General features: G+C 40.1%; 1 protein-coding gene across 2 annotated transcripts in view; it reads left to right on the top strand.

Annotated features, from left to right (window-relative positions):
* Positions 1–2,318: 2,318 nt before the first annotated feature.
* The window catches only part of LOC139445244 (adiponectin receptor protein-like), a 42,427-nt gene continuing 24,767 nt past the window's right edge, over positions 2,319–19,978 (top strand). The window contains exons 1-3 of one of the 2 annotated variants that reach the window (XM_071226385.1): positions 2,319–2,474; positions 11,604–11,642; positions 12,736–13,019. In XM_071226385.1, coding sequence (XP_071082486.1) covers positions 12,810–13,019 — 210 coding nt within the window. In that variant the 5' untranslated portion in view covers positions 2,319–2,474; positions 11,604–11,642; positions 12,736–12,809. The remainder of the gene's footprint in view (positions 2,475–11,603; positions 11,643–12,735; positions 13,020–19,978) is intronic. The other variant, XM_071226384.1, reaches the window with a different exon arrangement.

Here is a 19,978-nt window from a genome sequence, read left to right as displayed (position 1 = left end):
CGCATTTTTGCATAAACACTGATTGGTTAACTGTGATCTATAAAGATTCGACAAAGGGCGCATGTTAAATAATTTCTTCAGCCTAAACAAACAGACAAAAAGAACGGCGGAGCTCATCGGAAGTCGTCATTTGGAAATACCCCAGATGGTTATAGTTTAATACTAAAAAACGTATCCATGCAGTGAAAGCATTTTCGGATTTCGGATTGTGTAATACGATTACTACTCCCTTGTTGTCATCCACGTTTTCTCGTATAACCCTACACTTGTGTATTTGTCGTCATTCACTTGATGCTCAGTTAATGAATTTATTACAGGTACAATTAGTGGTAGCACCACTTAGATTACCTGACAAAGGTTCTCATTTGGCATTTATTGTGTCTGGGGTAATTATTCAATCTAAATCCAGGTTTGAAGTGAGGTTATGTAATATGCACGTGGCAGCCCAGCAAGAGATGAATGATCAGTTGATTTACTTTTTTTTGTAAATCAACGGATCGTTCCTAGTCATCAAAGGATTAACAGAAAATACGTTGATTGATTAATCACTGTTATCTTGCACAGTGGATATGTCAAAAGTGAGTGTTTACATGTCTAGGTTTACTAAAACAAAGGGAATACACTCATATCATGGCGTGAAGTGCCGATGTAAAAACAACATACAATTTGTTCAAAGGGTTAACTGATAATACGTTGATTGGTTGCTCATTGTTATCAAAACTGAAAATAGTTGTCACGTGGCCTTTCTCAGCCGACCCTTGAGACTTGACACCCGAAACGATATATATCTTTAAGAATATTTAATAGTTACAGAGACACGTGACATCGAATAAGTTATTTTGTATAGCTGCAGACGAGTGGGATATTATTCCTTTGTGTGGATATTCACGGATACATTCCTCGAATAAGGAAGCTGCCTATTTATACACATAAATTTGGTAAGTTGTAATTATGGTATTTGCATTTTGTTTTCCTTCATTTGAACCGATTCGTTCTTGTTTTTCTACGTCTTGGTTGGGAAATTCTTCAATGCGCGATAGACGTTGTTTTCACAGGTCTTTTCCTTTGTAAGCGTGTATAGATTACCGTCAATTTGTAAAATGTGATTCTCTCAGGCAATTTTTAAAATGTGTAAATATTTCAGTCATTTTGACTAAAAAATCTGTCCAGAGTCATTAAGACGATCAAAAGGGCCTACAAACATCACAACAGATTATTATGTAGGATTAGAAGCCAAACAACATAGAAATGTACTTTTCAAAGTAACATTTTCAGTCTCTTGGTGATGACATTAAACATCAAAATGTTTGGAATTCGTTATCATAATAATACAGATGGAAATGTTTTTCAGTCACTTTGTAAAATAACTGAATATTTAGACGTTTAATAAATATATTACACATTTTGACAGTAAAAAAATATACACACTATAAAAAAGCAATGCTCAGGTGAAATATTTACTTTGTGTTGCAAGTCAAAATAGTGTAAACGAAAATCGCAAAATTACCAAGCAAGTGACTACCCACAAAGATGCCTACATTTCCTTATTATCTCGAAAACTGTATTTCATTTGGTTGATCAATGTGACCATACGCTCTTATTACTACCGGTATCCATAAAAGTGACTAATGCGCTTACGAATGGCGCAACAGAGGTCGCGAGCTAGTCTAGATTTCTGCTCTACATCCGGGTACTCACTGGGAAAAAACAACAACAAAGGCAACAACCAGTCCCGGGGAATTGCGTTAGATCAGTGCCCCTTTAAATTCCTCATACAGAGTAGAATCAAATGACGCATGGTCTTTGTCAACAATACAAAGTGTTAAGATGAAATCAATCAAAATAATTAAGGTGTGAAAACGAACGCTGTGCTCGAAAAACTACACTTGTTTGAAATGTAAACAAATAAACACGCTGAGTGTTTTTAGTTTTGGCCTGTACCGGCTCCTAGCTTGGCGCAAATTGATGACGCGCATAGGGAGCCGGGAACCAGCTTATCCTAGCTTGGCGCAAGTTGACGACGCGCATGGGGAGCCGGGAACCAGCTTAAGCTGGGAAGTAGCTTGAGGTCGCAATGTGGAAATGCGTAGCAAAAGTACAATCCCAGCGCCCATTTTCACCATGAACCTTCCCATCAAGTAGACCCTATTAGCTTTTTATGTTACCCAAAAATAAAGAACCTAGTTATTTGATTTCAAAGCCATTAAATATGTAGCTGAAGATTCTTGTTTCGCAGAGTATTTGCTTTTTGGTACCTGTTGTAAGGAAAATCGTATTTAGTTATTGGTGTAATCGTCATCAATGAATGTGCACAAATTGTGATCACGAATAGACATCTCATTGGTTTGAGGTGTCGTGCCATAATATTTCTGAGGAGATATCGAATGTTTACGGTTTCGAAAACATAAATATTGAAGAAGACTAACCAGTTAATGAGCTTTGTTTTCCGACAATGTCTTGATAATTGTATTTGGGTAAGTATATTTGTGATTTATGAGAGAAAACCCCCAGATCTAACCAACCCCTTAGATGCTCATTCACTTATTCGTCAAAGCTGAACGAAAATAACATACAAACGAAGTCACGAAGTTTTTACGGTTTGCTCTGTTTTTTCACGGATCATGGTTCTGCAAAAAAACACGTTTACATTGTTATTGTCATCGTGAAAACAAGAAGGATGTTCTCTTTGTAAGGTACATGGATTGCGTAATAAAGATCAGTTTGCCCCATATTTTCACATATGACACAGCATTACGACGGAGTGATCATGGAAACATTGTCCTGTAAATTACTTACAACTAACCCTGTAGGTCATTGTCTCATCGTCACATGTTCATTGAGATTGAAAATGATTAAGGCAACACCAGCTGTTGTTATGCAACGTACAGATTGTAGACTTGTGTAGTTTACACTTTTTGTGCTGGTGCTCAGTGCTTGTATCATGTATAGTAGACCTGTACCGACCAATTATCGCCATTTTTGTCATGTTATTTCTGAAATATTTCATGCACATAGTTAACTCTGCCAATAACTTCGATTTTTGTGAAACTATGAGCAAATGTGCTTATTTCTGAAAATAGAAATGTCTCGTGGTAGAACTGTACGTATCAGTAATCGCGATTGTCTAAACAGCATGTGATCACGCATACACACCGATTCAGTTATACAAATTACACTTTATATTTGCTCTGGTATTGCACTCAATTTTCATATTCATTACAATTGATAAGAAGTGCTTTTATCAATTTGTTGTTTGCAACTGACATCTACACAAACCAATATTCCCCAAATTTGATTTACACACGCTTATCCTCAAAACTATGAACTATGGATTTTGCTATATATACCGGTTTATGCATTTTTGAAAAAATTGCTCCAACAGGTTTTAGAATTGTATATTGGGGAAGAAATGACAGCCAGTTAAGTAAGACTAAAGGGGTCTTTGGTATCCCAAACACTGAAACAGCGAATGAGTCCATTTATGGAAAGGAAAAAAGCAAGACAGAAAAATATACAGTGTGTACTGTCATGTTGAATTTTACAGCGGTGTGGCACCCTGGACGTGTCGTCAAAGAATAACAATTTGGCCTGTGGCGGAATGGACTCATCCTAGTGTACCGTTCTGTATTCCGGTTTTGCCTGCGGTACATATCTGTAGTGCCCATGCCGACAACTACCCCTTCAGTGATAGTAAACTATGACAGAATAATCATGTTGTTGGATTTTTGTTTACGCGTGAATGGGCGATCTTTTTCCATTTATCTTATAGGATAGCCATTCGAAGCAGACAAGGGGATCAGCTGATCTTCTTTCCAGGTTGCTCTGATGACTTTTTGCAATGGGTACTGAAGGTGCTGCCTTTGATGTCTGAATATCATACCTTAAAACATGAAGTATAGTTTCATTATATAAGTTTTGTTGACTGACATCATGAGCATCGATTCACACAATTGGGATTGATGACATGCATCAACCAAGTCAGCGAGCCTGATCACCCGATCCTCTTAGTCACCTTTACGGCAAGCAGTGGTTGCTGAAGACCTATTCGGTGTTGAGCCACATTTATAAAATGACTATTGCCGAATGCGCCACATTTTCAGCTGTGTGCATTTCACCTACTCTAGCTGGTAATTAATCAGATGACCGATACCTTTAAATGAGTGTCCCACATTTAAGTTGAGTAAACTCACCTCAGTTAGCTTATAGAGATTACTAAGCGTGGTGTTCTTTAGAGATCAATGGCGGTCTTAATTGACATTGAGTTAATTCTGTAATTCATAACATATTTAAGTGACATCCTGTTCACTCCATGTCAGAACCATGGCAAATGCACGAGTTCAAATAAAGTTCATTGAAAGTGGCAGAGGGGGCATCATTTTGTACTAAGATGGCTTTAAGTTTTGGTGAAAGAGCAGTCGTGGTGAAAGAAGATACTGGTCCTGTATTGTCAAGGAGTGCACTGCAAGGATCACAACTCAGGGTGAGTTGCTCCACACCATTGAGATCATGGGTCACTCCCACGACCCACTACCATTCGAGTTTGAGGTTGATGCCTTTAAGGCTAGACTGATGGAGAGAGCGAGGACAGAAACGACCCCTATACCCACTATCTACGGAGAGGAGATATCCAGACTACGCCAACATCACAACATCGTCTCAGATGACCTCCTGAAGCAAATACCAGCCCTGAAGTCTCTCGCCACTATCCTCTACCGTCAGAGACACAAGACCTTGCCCCGCCTTCCTGACAGCAGACCCCAGATCCAGCTGGAGGAGAAGTACTCCCAGACTGATGGCGGCGACCAGTTCCTACACCGTGTTAGTGACGACATCCTCATCTTCACTACAGACGAGAACATTGAACATTGATGTGCTGCAGACATTGTATTTTGTGATGGTACATTTTATGCCTGTCCCAAGTTGTTTGATCAGGTTTATTGTTTACATGCTGAGGTGTTTGGCCATATGTTACCATTAGTATACTGTTTGTTGTCCAATCGAACAAAAGAGTGTTATGTCAACATGTTTCAGTATCTGTGCGATTTTGCTAGTAGGTGAGGCCTAGAGTTTGCCCCACTTACAATTCAGTTGGACTTTGAACGTGCACCTCACAATGCCGTGACTGATGTATTTCCTGGGACATTAGTTAGAGGGTGTTTCTTTCACTTCACCCAATGTATCTGGTGATGGACTGTAAGGAAGATGAGGAGGTTAAGAAGCTGGTGAGAAGAGCTGCTGCCCTACCTCTAGTACCTCGTGACAAGGTGGAAGATGTGTGGCTTGATGCCATTGCTGACTCTCCTGCTGGCCCTAAAGTGACTGCCTTCATGGACTATGTGACAACCAGTTGGGTTCAAGGACAGGCCTTCATCCCAGAGATTTGGAATCACTTCGAAAACCAAGGCCACCGTACCAACAATCACCAAGAAGTGTGACACAACAAGATAAAGAGACTTGTCAAGAAGTGCCACCCAAACATCTACGAGGTAGTGAAGCTCTTTCAGTGTGAGCAGTCACTCACAGAGGTTGCAATCCTGAGACTCTCTCACCAGTTGTCAAAACCTTCATGAAGAAGGAAGTACAAAGCAATCGATGCTCGTATTGCATCCCTCAAGACCCAGCTCCTGAACCAACGCCTAAGTGAGATGGAATATGCTGACCACGTGGGCGATCTCCTTCATCTGCAGTAATGACATTATGGTAGTGTTCGGCATGAATATATTATCCCTGTTATGATCTGAATAAAAAATGAGAAAACAAGACTTGTTTTGTTAAATACGGTAACCAGTTAGAATCACAAAGCATGTTTTGACAGCATAGCCACAAGAGCCACATTCCAAAATCACGCAACCGGAACCATTGCCCCGAGAGCCACATCAATTTTGGCTATCTATTTTCGAAATGTGGCTTAGGCGGCCTGTAACCACATATTCGACCCCGGATCTTCACGGGTCTCATTATATAAGCACCCATATCTATGTTGTATAATCAACGATCAGGCTATGTGCCTTCAGTTCAGTACACCAGCTAATAGGGCGATAGGGTACATGAAATGTGAAGGTCTTATGAAATGTACATTAACCCCCTGGATGTCAGAGGGACGCATATGTCCCTACTCGTCAACCCTCACTTTGAAGTCGAAAAAACATGCATCCCACATACAAATACACTTCAGTTTTGAATTCTGTGGGAAATTCCCAGTTCTGTGATATCATCCACTGTCATTGGTTACACAAATTACATTTGAATTCTCAGATGGGGAGAGATAACAAGTTTAATTCACACATAGATGAAGATAAAACCTTTTACATTAATAATTACCAGACAAGGTAACTCAATAATTTTTTAATTTGAAGTTTACACAATATACAGCTTTTCCATTGGATGAGAGGTCGTTCACATGACCGCAAAATTGTTGTTCGTAAGTGTATGAATGACACAGTATGATGTTCATACGTTTTTCACGAGACCAGGTTCATGAAATGACCTAAACACTGATGGACTACTTTCACGTTCTGGGCAAACCCCTGAGAATTCCCTAGCGCAAATACATACAGAAGCGTTCTTTCTGAACATTTAGACCCTTTAATCTTGAACTCAGTATTTCAGTATACCTTGAGAAATGTCAGAGAGTTTGACTGCATCATTGTTCATGAATATCCTCGCAACGACCCATCCTAATGAACAAATCGAAGAAATGCACTTCCAAAGTATCATTGTATCAACTAGATCCGTGTCAAGGCTGACAGTGACAGTCTACAGCTATCTATGAATTTATCTTAGTGTTTATTTGACACATCCTTAATCACCTGTCAATGATCTGCCAGTTGATCAATGATGACTAATACATGTAACTGCCAAAGCTTCATTAACAACTTCCAAAATCTCTCCTGCCATTTTATCGTGTCGGCCATTATGACGTTTTGTAATGGATGTAAAAGTTTTACGACACACTGTCATTGTGACTGACTTACTGAGGTTGTTCTTAATGAGGATATTATTTGAGTATATTTGTTTACAGAAACTACAAAAGCTGTCCCTGTTGAGCATACAAAAGATCATTTCACCTCTCGTTTTAAGGAACTATTTTATTCCGCGATACAGCTGGTTGTTGTATGGCTGTCAGTGTAAACATGAAGCCACACATACTAAATTTAATTGTGTATAGATCAAGGTCTACATCCTTTGAGGTTCATAATCTAATGAACTCACATAAAGTGAAAGTCAATTCTTATTTATTCCAGTTGCTTTTTTGTAATACAAGGGATATCAAAAAGTTTTGAGCCTGTCATATTTAGGTTGTTATGCTTACTTGTGACATTTCTTGTATTGACCTGTGATTGTTGAGTAATAATCGTTCACAATTTGGCATGCTTCAGTCCAGTGACTTGCTGATAATTAACTGACTCTTAAGGTACCCAAAGCCTCAGCATTGAAATGGACAAAACAGTATAGAGCAGTCAATCAGTCACAACAGAATATTGATGAACTGTTGCAAGCTGTGTATGTGGATGCTGCCCCATCATATGCCATAATTAAACATCGGGAAAGGGAATTTCAGGAAGAGATTGAGTCTGGAAGATGACCCCTGCTGTGGTCAGCTCATCCCCAGAACCACAGAGAAGACATCGATGCCAACCACAACCTGGTGCTCCACAATAGACACATTACACTCCAGGAGGAGACCACAGGTGTCTGTCAGGGGTCATTAAAAACAGTCTTTCATAATCATCTACAAGGCAAAAGTTTGTGCTTGGTTGGCTCCTAGAATGGAATCAGATGAAATGAAGACTGTGTGAATCTCCAGCTCTATTGCCCTGTTAACCTGATAAAGTGCCATGAGTAATCAGCCACATGACATCAGTATGTGAAACAGTTGACTTTCATCAGCAAGTCAGGCTCAAAGTTCATATCTGCTGATCGCCTTCAGTGGACTTGCATCCTACGCCATGGCAAAGATTAATTATAGCTCCTGGGTTACCCGTCTCAGCACAATAATAGGTAGGTAGTATCTTGGCAAATGTTCTCTCTTTGTGGTCTTTCACTACATTTTGGAAGTGCATGTGAAGATCATGGTAGGATGATTGGGCCTACAGTTTTGCAGAAGACTTGCTTGAATAGAGGCTGAGGTACTGTTACACATGATGTTAGTATGTTACATTCCCTGTCATATCACACTGGGTAAGCCACCCATGAACATGATGAAGCACTTTGCTGTCATTACTTAAGTTTTTAAAGGGCAATACCTTTAATATGTGTTAAATAATCCAGATAAGTTGGATGTTTTGTCCCATGGTTACAGGAATCCGAAGTGAAGGAAGTCTAGATTTGTGAAATTTTTCTTATGTATAAATTATGGTGAGTTTGAATTAGGACTGATATCGATATGATTCTTTCAAGTTGAAGGACCTTGTATCAATAATGGACGATATTTCAGTATAGCTCACAAGTAACATATATATGATACTTGGCAATCTCAGATTGACTAATAATCAGAAAACATTCAAATGGATTTTTTTTCCTATTAAGATTTTTTGTTTACAAACATCTTTAAATATGATAACCTGCAGCGGTAGAAACTAACAGTTTTAGTCCACTAGTCCTTATAATGATAACATATAGCAAAACCTTTAAAATGGCTAATTGCGTAGTCCTTATGATAACTTAACTATTGGGCATTTTGGCAAGGACTACAGGACTAGTGCCAATTTCTAATGCTGACCTGTAATTTTTTCTTGTATTTTGGAATAACTGAATAATATGTGGTAACAATTGGTAACATAAAATGAATAACTAACTAATGATATGTTAACTGATGTTTGATTACAACAACTGTTACATTGCATGGAGGTCCTGTGATCCAGATTTGTTTCGTGAATCATTCAAAATTAATATTCTTGGTTCTCAGGCTCCGCCCGCATTATCATAAAGTCTGCCACACGTTTAATTTTCATTCCCATTTCTCCCCCACCATTTCCATGTGTGAAAGTCCTTTTACCACTGGCTTTGCCTTATAAGATATAAATAAACATCATCACAAGGTGTTTTGGAAAACAGTATATTCTAACGATGCCCAATCATGATAAAGCATGTTTACTATTGTGACATCATGTTTTCCCCCACTGGGGCAGTTGATGAAGTAAAGATTCACTGAGCACATGGTATGTGACGGCATGAGTCGACCACCGGTTGGTGCATGTGTAATGCCATTGCTGCATGTTTTAGAATACTAATAAGCATATGACGAGTCCATTTTAAACAGGGGTATAGTTATCAAGTGTAACATATTCTAAGAGGAAGTTTGTTTACAAGTCTGTTCACGACCTGGAGTTTGGTCTTGGTAAGAGTACTAAGACCTTGCAGTGTAATAGACCCTTACCTTTAGACTAATCCCATTCTCAGGTCTTACTACTCCCACCAAGACCTCATTCTTGATTGTGAACCTTTACTTAAAAAACTGAACCCGTGAAGATTCAGGTTAGAATTGGTCTTCTTCAACCCATAGTTGCCTTAAAACAACAATCAACAATCAAACGTAAAAAGTGGTTAATATGATTAAAAACCCAATGATTGTTTTATGATACAACTTGATGTAATTTCCTTCTGTCTTTGATCCTATAACACACATTTATCTTTCTCACCCAGCTCTTTCAGCAGACTAAATGTGTTGGTAAGAGGGAGGTGCAGATTAAGATGGCCTTTGCACAAGGATGACATGCAAATTTTACAATCATCATGTTTACAATGCCACTGAATTGCTGTGTGTAACTAGAGATAATCAGGGACAGCATCTATGGATGCAGCAGATGGCTTATGGTTGTTCACCTGATTTAACATCTTATGCTCCTTTAGGGGTTTCGCATCTGTGTCCACTACCAGATCAACACTTCCAGTCACGCCTTACCGAGCACAGCCTCAATTGGTGATAACATTTTAAGGATGGGGGGATATGCTCCCTTTAGAATTAGCACCTCCTATACCCTTGGTGCCTCCTAAAGTTGTATTGGCTTTGCAGCATCAGGAGGCATCCACTGTGGATAACATTCAGCTCGAAGGACGACCATCATTTTTTATATAAGAGAGACATAACCTGTTTTGGGTTCGACATTTACCCTTTGTCAAGCAATATTTCAGTAGCTAGAGTAGATGGTGTCTACACTTCACAAATTTTGATGTACAACCAAGCATGTTCTTTGTATAAAGATTTCAAACAGCATCTCACAATTTGTGATCAAAAGTTAAGGTTACAACGTTGAAGACCATAGTGAACATGATAAAGCTTTCAAAAAGTTTGATGGTAGACATGTGGAGGATATTCCCACATTTGACACATCAGTCTGATGCAATTCTCTTTGTTTCCAAGTTTTGTTCAGGTGAACAGTTGACTTGCCATTGCATTGATATGTTATAACCACCGCAGCTGGGAGATAAAGGTGCCTTGGGAAGTGATATGATGCTGCAGGATCCAATTTATTCATATGCAGTCGTCAATTTTCAAGTGGAAAAACTTCTTCTTCTCTCTGGCTTCTACTATTGAACTACGTGCCAACTGTTTCATCCTTGATGTGATCTAAGAATGCTTCTTAAGAACAGAGAGTATGCTTGCGACTATATAAGGGACTGTTGTTATTTCAGTCATGACACCAATCATGACACAAAGCAATGCTTAAGAGACATTGCATTCAGGATCTGGAGCTATTTATTGCTGCTTGAGACTCCAACCACTACACTCAGCAGTGCTTTTCGCATCTAGCATTGAGATAATTTGTTTTGTCACTTATTGTCACAATTATTATTCTGAGGGATTGTTGGGCACTCGTTACTATCCTCTTCAACTTGAAGTTCCGATCATCTAGGAATATGCCAAATATTAAACCTCAGCTTCTCGGGTACTCAAGGACACAAAGTATTATTTACAATGATAACTATTGTTTGATGTCTAGTGCTGTTTCATCACAAATTTCACATTGTTATTGACCAAGTTTGTTATCTCCTGTTCTTGATGTAGCTTTAAGCGCAATATAATATAGGAAATAATAATTTTACCTGAAATTTGTACCCAAGAATGGGTATGTCCATTTTAGGAATTCCCCTCGCTGGGGTTAAAACAGATTTCCTGTTTTTGATGCTCTGTGCAAATTCAAGGATTGGGCCATCACCCATTGTGCTTTCTTACGCCTCATATTTTGTAATCACATTACAGTGCTTTTCTGTCTGCTCATCTTTTCTAGTATCGTGTCTACAACTTATGCCAAGAACTAGTCAAGATATAGAAGGTGCCCTCAGTTGTCTACTCAGGGGAATAATCCCTGACAGACATTCATTGTGTGGGATAGGATTATTGTCTCCAAACAGGATGTTAGTCATGAAAAAGCTAGTTATTGTTCTGGTAAATATTCACAATGTGAAGATCAAAGGCTGTTTCATGTTTGCAAAGTTGTTAATTTGCTTTATTATCAGAAGTATCCACAGCTCTTGATATTGATGTTTATTGTGGCAGACCGCTTCCTGATAGTAATAAATCCTATAAAAGTTTTATAACCACTGCTCTGTTTAACAGAAATGAAATGAAATGATATCAAAGGGTGGGATTTCGCTTCCAGGACAAAGCATGAAGATTTGTCTACACAACAGTAAACATGGTAAAGTAATGATCTGAACTATTTGTATTTTTTAAGTTTATATTTTTTGCATTTCCAAGGCAGCACGTCATGTGGAAGTGAACAAGCTGTTAAATATTTATTGTGAAATTTTGCTTACACAACTAGCCTCTCTGGCTATAGTTTTAGTTTTTATTGTGCCAAGGTAACATGTCAGACTTGTTGAAATGAGTGTAGGGTTCATGTCCTGAGCCTAACTCATAAGCTATATTATAAGCTTGTGAGACTTTTCACAAACATCACACAAGTGCTGAGCTGGTGCCATTTGCTTTCCTGGAATTTCAATCTGTCAGTTGTACATCCCTGGCATTGACTTTAACTTTAGGTAGGGTTTGAGTCCAACACTGTACTTAAAAACCTTTCCCTTTCAGTATTTTCTCTGTAAGCTCAATTAGTTTATGCCTTCTGAGTTTGTGAACTTGGCTTAGTTTTTGTTTAGCTCTCAAATTTTGTGCATTTGCTGTAGGAGTATTATACACCTTTTGTGTCTTTTGACTGTTTCGATATATTTGCTGTGTTCCAAACATTATGAAGATGCCTAGCTGTGGCTTGATTTTTATGCTCTGTTGCCCAGTGGCAATACAAACTATCAATTAAAATGCTAAATTTCCCTTAATGTTGCTTTAGGGGAACTAAACGTGAAGCTCTTGATATTGATGAAGTAATTCAGATAATAAATGTTGGGAACTAAACATGAATCTCTTCCTAAAAATATGAAAAAATGTAAATATGACAAAATAAACTAAATATGATTTCAAAGTCTATCAAACCTGCCAGTATATCAATAGTCTAGTTCTATTGCATCAAGCTATGGTGCACCCTATTGTGATGGCCTATCCAAACAAATGTGTTTTACCTATGTCCTACCTTGACGAGCTATGAAACTAATCTGTTGAATGTACGTCCTATCGCGATGACATATTATGTCAATCTGACCTAAACTCAAGTGAGTCCGATTTGCCTCGTTTTGCATGTGCTCAGACAGCCCAAGCCATGTCATACTTTTGTATGAAGCAAGTTGGGTTCACATGTCCTAAAACCACTCTGTATTTACTTGTAATCTTCTTTTCTTCAGGCAAAGAAAGATAGGAGACCACACAACGTGTCCCACAAGGCTATATTACTATTTAAAGTATAAAACAAAGAAATATGGAGAGAGGTGCCAGTACCTCACAGGCTTACTCTGATGGAGCCTCAGCCCTGCCAACACCAATCTATATACAACCACATGCACTTAGTGTTGACTCAATAGCTCTCGATAGTGACTATTCTGATGCTGAAGAGGACATTGATGTTGGCTTCAAGAGGAAGGACATAATAAAAAGATCTGAAGTAGGACGTCTCTTACATGAAGCAGAGGTGAGATAAATATGACAACTGATTTAAAAACAACATTTTTTTTCAGAATCAAGGCGGTAAATACATTAGACAGATGATAGTTGTGGTAAATCAATGAATTAGTTCATGATAAATCTGTTTTGTGCATGGCATATTAACATATGCAAACACCTGCGAGGCAAGGCAAGTATGTGTCTTGCTTTGCCATGAATTCCTGGGAGTGCTGGAGAAACACATGGCTTACGCAGCACATTTGCCTCCTGCATCTCTTATACAGACATTCCCATTTCAATTTAATTTATGAGCAAAAAGTTCAGACCACCAGCTCCTATTGGTCAGCTATGTTCTCTTCAGTAAGGCAAAGTGGTGGTCACCAAGTGTTACAGGAACTAAAAATAACCATCATGAATGTCCTGGACCAGAGAAAGATCTTTCCAGACTGAATATGCTTTTCATTCTCTGTACCCTGAGCAGGCTCTGTTTGAAATTGAACAGATGCAGCTTGCCCTTTAGATTGCTGAATTTCTAGCGCATTTCACACAACTGCACACTGGTTATCTTTCAGCATACAGCACTGTACACTGTGGGTGATTTCAAAAATTCAAGGCGTCTGTAAACAAGGGACAAGTGAATCAATATAAATCCTTCAAATACACTGTGGCCATAATTTCCATTTTGGCTAAACTAAAACAATTGAAATCTTTCGGATTTTCAGCAGACGTCCTCTTCACTGTCAGTTGATAATCTTTTGGTTGTAGTTCAAACCCTATGAATTATGTATGGATTTATTTTTAATGTAAAAATCCTGAATAGGTAGAGAAATAATTGTAAGTGCTGCGTTTCACATCCATTTACATATTTTTACTAACACTGGACAGTATAATATATATATAATATAAATTTTTTACTTAGTCTGCATTACTCCTTTAAGGCATCTACTGTTTACCTTATGACAGAAACAGTGCTGTGCGATGGCCGAGGCTGAATAAAAAACTTGTTCCATACAAGTGTGAAATCTTACGCCCGACCCAGTTGAGCTACCACCCAGTACAGCTAACGCAAAATGTAGCTAGTGCTCGTAGCTAGTAGCTAGCAGATCTTGAAAACCATAGATATTTCTTGCCTTGCACACAGCTGGACATGTAATATTGGCAGGGGATAAGAGTATTTCATTCTTGTTGTACTTCGATACACCTTGGCTCTAATCCACAAAGCAACATCAGCTACTGGGCTCCAACACAGACATCCTGTTGAAAAAGAGAGCCATATACATGATATAGATTTATACACACACTCCAATCTTTTACTCTCCCATCTTGCTGGTGCCCAATGAGGACTCTCTCCGTGTTCAATGAGTGTTACCTGATGCGTCCGCCATACTTTTGCCTCACAACCTTGAGACTGTTCAGGACAAGCATCAACATTTATGATTATCTGATCAGTCTTGACTTGTACGATGCTTACCCGAATGTATCTATCCATCCCTCTGACCACAGGTTCCTCTGGTTACAATGCAATGGGGTCCACTACCAATAAGCACTCCTGCCCTTTGGCATTTCCCTGGCCCAATGGCTATTTACACGACTAACCAAGCCAGTACCTGCCTTCCTACACCTGAGGAACACCCGGTCGAGTCGTACATAGACGACTGCCTCCTGAATCATCCGGACTCTGTGACCTTGGTTCTCCATCAAGACTTCACCAGGCGTCTAGTCTATCAACTGGGTAGGGAGGTCGACAAGGCGAAGTTGAAAATTATTAGGACTGTGCATTCGAATGCATATCAAGATACCTTGCTCACAATCCAATACGTATCACGATACTTGCATGTGCTATAATCTGTGGTGTGTAAGCCATCTTTTACATAGACAAGATGAGTAAATACCTGGCACACTAATGATTTACATTTAACAGTGTCAAGTATGGCGTAATGGATGAAAATATTTTCATATTCACTACTCGTTTTCACTTGTAATTAGTTTTTGGTGTAACATTTATTAAAGAATACATTTAAGATAAGAATCGATACTTTTTACTTAGTGTGCAATTATGATCAATACTTGTATCGAGAAGTAAAAAAATGTGTTGGATCAGTGTATTGTCCCGCTAATAGAAATGATTCCATTATACTGACTCCAGTTCATAGGAGGCCTGTTTCAAACAGATCGGGACCTCTTATCAGTGCCATGGGACAGATGGAGCAAGATTCTATGCCATCTGTAACCTGCCCTTCGACAATCCCGCACACTTCACCAGAGGCAAGTCACATCAGCCCAGGATTTGACAAGCAGAGGTCGTCTGCTCATACAGCAGTTCCTGGTGCCTTACATCAGACATCAGGACACCTACCCAGCCATCTCTCTTCTGTCTTACCTCAGGATTGATCTCATTTGGTGGACGATAGAGTTGAATGTCTCAGAGGTGTCTCCTTAACAGAGCTAACTACACCTGTTCATAGACGCCTCCCAACAGGGGTGGGGTGGACATCTACAGGACCAGACAGCTTTTAGGGCTGTGTTCCAGCACACATGATACTTCAACAACCTTGATTTGGATGCACTCATTCTGGCTACATCACATTGGCAGGAGCGCCTCCAGAACACTCAACTCGCCTTCTCCACCGACAACAGTGGTTTGCTGCCTGCACAATCAAAGGACAGTGCACTCTCATTCCCTGCTTCAACAGATGTTTTGTTTCTTTCTTCTGGTGTATTGACTGGGTCTACAATTCCTAGTCAAGCACATCCCAGGATGTATTATCCAGAGCAGACAGGGTGGCTCCACCCAGAGGTGTTTCAACTGGTGCATCAGCCTTTCGGTCACACCAATGTCAAACTCTTTGCCACGCATCAAAACCACCAGCTAATGATGTATGTCTCACCGATCCCGGATCCACAGGCATGGGCGGTAGACACATCAGCATCCCCTGATAAGGACTAAAAGCGTATGCTTTTCCACATCCTGTACTCCTTCCCAGGATGATACAAAAGATAATTAGCAACCAAGAGCCTAGTAAGACCTCAGAAGTCTTGGAGAAAACATTCCACTACCCCTGCCAGAGTGGTCAAATCTACCTATTCACCCTCACAGCAAACTGCCACATCCAACGCCAGGTACTTTTTATCTGCACACTTGGTTCATCTTATGAGAGCTCCAAGCGCAAACAGCTATTCGGCTCAGGCAGCTAAGGCTATTGCCTTGGCACACCCGTCCACCTACCAGAGGCTTATATGATCATAAGTGCTGATCATTTGAAACCTTTTGTGAGGAGAAAAAGTCAAGACCCCACAGCAGCATCACCTCAGTACTTAGCCGAGTACCTCTTACATTTGCGTACCAAACGACACTTGAAGGGCAGCACCATTACATCATACTTGGAGGCTCTTATTTCAGTGTAGCTGTAATATTGCTGATTGCTGCATTAAACAACAAATAAACAATCTTACTTCAGTGTTGGCCAATCCAGAGGATCGTGAGATGACCAAAGTTACGGAACTACAGGCCTTCCTTTGCTCATTCAGGTTTGAGGATCAGAAGGCCAAATTGCGTCCCCCTGTTTGGGATTTGAGTGTGGTACTCCTGTTTTTGCATGGGCTGCCGTTAAAGTCTCTCCATGCAACATCCTTTTTTAACCTCACAAGACAATATTTCTCTTGGCACTAGCCACTGTGACGGGTTAGCGAATTGCACCCTCAATATCACCCGTGTGAACTTTGAGCATCATATGCATGGAGCGGTTCACCTCAGGCTTTGTATGGATTTTATAACTAAGAATCTGTTACCAGGACAGCTTGACCGGTCCTTTACCATTCCACCTATCTCCAGGACTGTGGGTGCTGAAGACGAGCATAAACTCTTATTGTGCTCTGTATGTGCACTACCCCTTAACTCAGCATGGTGTGCGGAAGGGGTTGTTAATTCCCTCATCCATGACCGAAGTCAGCTGTAATAATATATCTATATGGTTGCGCACAGTCATCCTTCAGGCATGCAAGATTAATTACTTTGATCCCCTGTCCAATACCGTCTTCGCTAGCCATTATGTGAGAGATGTGGCGCTAGAAGATGTCAAAGGCATTCACAGATTTGGCCCTTTGGTTATAGCCCAGCAGGTTACCAACTTCCGACACTAATAATGAACTCCTCATTTAGTAAATCATTTTACATTTATATACTTCTCCTGCATTACTATGTCTAAGGGCCCTCCGTCGCAGACCTGCCTCCCCACCATACTTTCAGACAAAATTACAAGCAGTAATAAGAAGATATTTGATGTTACCACTTCTGTGTTAGGTCAGGCTACTTGGGTTGTGAGTCCAGATTTGATGAGGTCATTGTTAAGTGTTTGATGCTACCAGACTTCATAACTACCAAGTTATAACAGATAGAAGTGGTTGGTCATTGGATTTACTTCTCAGCTTCCAGAACGCCATCAGACAACGCTAACAGTGACGTGTGCATATATGCGTACAGTAAGGGAGGTAACTCTCAAGCCATCAATACGTAACATCTCCCCTTTTAAGGGTAACCTTTAAAGTCTTGAAACACTAATGCAATACTAATGGTAAAACAAGTCTTTGTTCTTAACAGCTTAGTTGCTGAAAACCGAAAGCATATTTGAAACACTTTCAACACAATAACAGTTATGAATTGATTCCGTCCTTAGTAAGGCACACAGTTCATAACATAAAAACTAAACAGTTCTCCGTCCTTTCAAAGAGGCTTACAGTCCATAACACAATTTTACTGCAAAACAGCTTTACTTTAAAGTTCTTAATATGTAAGATAACCTCTGAATCTAGACGGTTGTTTGATCACACGACCACGAGAAGTTCTCTTCTCAGTTGTCTCACTTGACTGTCTAGTTGTCTGTGTAGGAATCTGAACTCTCTCTGTAGTTTTGCTTGATGTTTGGTCTACAGGCTTGTCAGTACAGTTCCTCATAGGAGTTTCAGCGGAAGTTCTTTCCACACACAGATCTGGTTCTAACCGGTTCCTTTCAGCCATATCTGTATCCACAAACAATGGAGGAGCTTCATGAGACTTTCTCAAATGTCGTCTGTTTCTGCGCAAGTTACTGCCATCTTCTGTACGCAGTTCATACGACCTCACATCCACCTGTTGTTCTATAACAGCTTTCTTCCACTGTTTGTCGAACTTAGTAGGCTTGACTCTTACCACATCTCCCTCCTTCAGAGCAGGAAGTTCGTTGGTGCCTCTATTGAAGTAGTAAGCTTGTTTAGATTTTTTACAAGCTATCTTGTCTGACACACCATCAACGGTCTTTGGTTGTAAAAGTGTACTTGCCGTTGGGAGTTTGGTCTTTGTTCTCCTGCTAAAGAGTCGCTGTACCGGAGAAAATCCTATTCCCTCTGTCGGAACATTTCGCCAGTCCAGGAGAGCTAAGTAAGGATCAGTTTGGGCATGTAGTGACTTTGTCATCAGCTTCTTCTTCACCGCGCTTTCAACTTTCCCGTTGGATTGTGGGTAACGAGGTGACGACGTAACATGCTCAAATTCATAGTTATCTGAGAACTTACGAAAAGCTTCAGAGTTGAACGGTGGACCGTTATCGGAGATAATCTGATTTGGAATCCCATGTCTAGCTAGATGTGACTTGAGCTTCTTGTTGATTTCAGGAGCTTTCTTGCTGTGGAGTCTGTCAACTTCAAAGAAGTCGGAATAATAGTCCACAGTAATCAAAAAGTCTTTCTGATCAAACTCAAACAAATCGCATCCCAGTTTCTCCCAGGGACGAGTAGGAATTTGATGACTAATCAAAGGCTCCCTGCTTTGGTCTTGTTGTAGGGTGTTGCAGGTTTCACACTTGCTTACAAGATCTATTATCTCCTGTCCCATGTTCGGCCAGTAGACAAGTTCTTTTGCTCGTCGTATACACCCTTGCACACCGATGTGGCTTGAGTGAATTCTCTCCATGATGTTGCCACGAATACTTGCAGGTACAACAACACTGCTCGCCCTTGAATACTACGCCATTCTGCATAGAGAGTTCGTCCCGAAAGGTAAAGTACTCACGTACTGAGTGTGGTACATCTTCCTTTGACGGTGGCCAGCCTTGCTGTATGAGCTGCATCAGCTTGCTCATGCAAGTATCTTTACTTGTGGCTTGTTTCAGTTCAGCTAGTCTCTGTTGAGATATGGATAAATGCTCGACCATTTGTATTGTCTCAACGTCAATAGCTGTTGGGCTCCTCATGTCTATCATCAACACTTGGCCTTCGTCAGTGATCAATTGTCTGTCATGTGGTAAGTACGCACGACTTGATGTGTCAGCCATGAACATCAGGCTTCCTTTCTTGTACACCACTGTAAAGTCGTACTTCTGCAACCGTAGCATCATGCGTTGCAGCCTTTTAGGTGCGCTCAGGAGGCTCTTTCTCAAGATGGACTCTAAAGGTTTGTGGTCTGTCTCTATGGTCACCTTGCGTCCATATACATACTGGTCAAAACGTTCCAGTCCAAATACTATTGCAAGCATTTCCTTTTCTATCTGAGCGTAATGTTGCTCTGTGCTTGTCATTGATCTGGATGCATATGCCACTGGTTGTCCATCTTGCATAAGACATGCTCCGAGGCCACTTTGTGAAGCATCACATTGGAGATATGTGACAGCTTCATTATCAAAATATTTCAGAACAGGAGGTTCTGACAGAATGTGCTTAATCTTCTCCAAGCACTGTCCATGTACAGTGTTGTTCCATCGAAAGTTCACTTCACCTTTCAGCAGATCTCTCAGTGGAGCAGTGATTTCAGAGAGATTGGGTACAAACTTTTGCACATAGTTGACCATCCCCAAGATGCGTTGCACACCTTGTTTGTCAGTAGGTGAAGGCATTTGCATTTTCTTGATAGCCTCAACCTTGGTCTCATCAATTTGGAGTCCATCAGCAGTGAGTACATGACCCAGGTAGGGCACTTTTGGCAGTTTCAACTTCAGTTTAGACTCATTCAGTTTGATG

This window comes from Haliotis cracherodii, unplaced genomic scaffold, assembly GCF_022045235.1.
Source record: "Haliotis cracherodii isolate W230 unplaced genomic scaffold, xgHalCrac1.p SCAF_6, whole genome shotgun sequence".
Classification (NCBI taxonomy): Eukaryota; Metazoa; Mollusca; class Gastropoda; order Lepetellida; family Haliotidae; genus Haliotis; species Haliotis cracherodii.
This window is presented reverse-complemented; position numbering and strand designations above follow the sequence as displayed.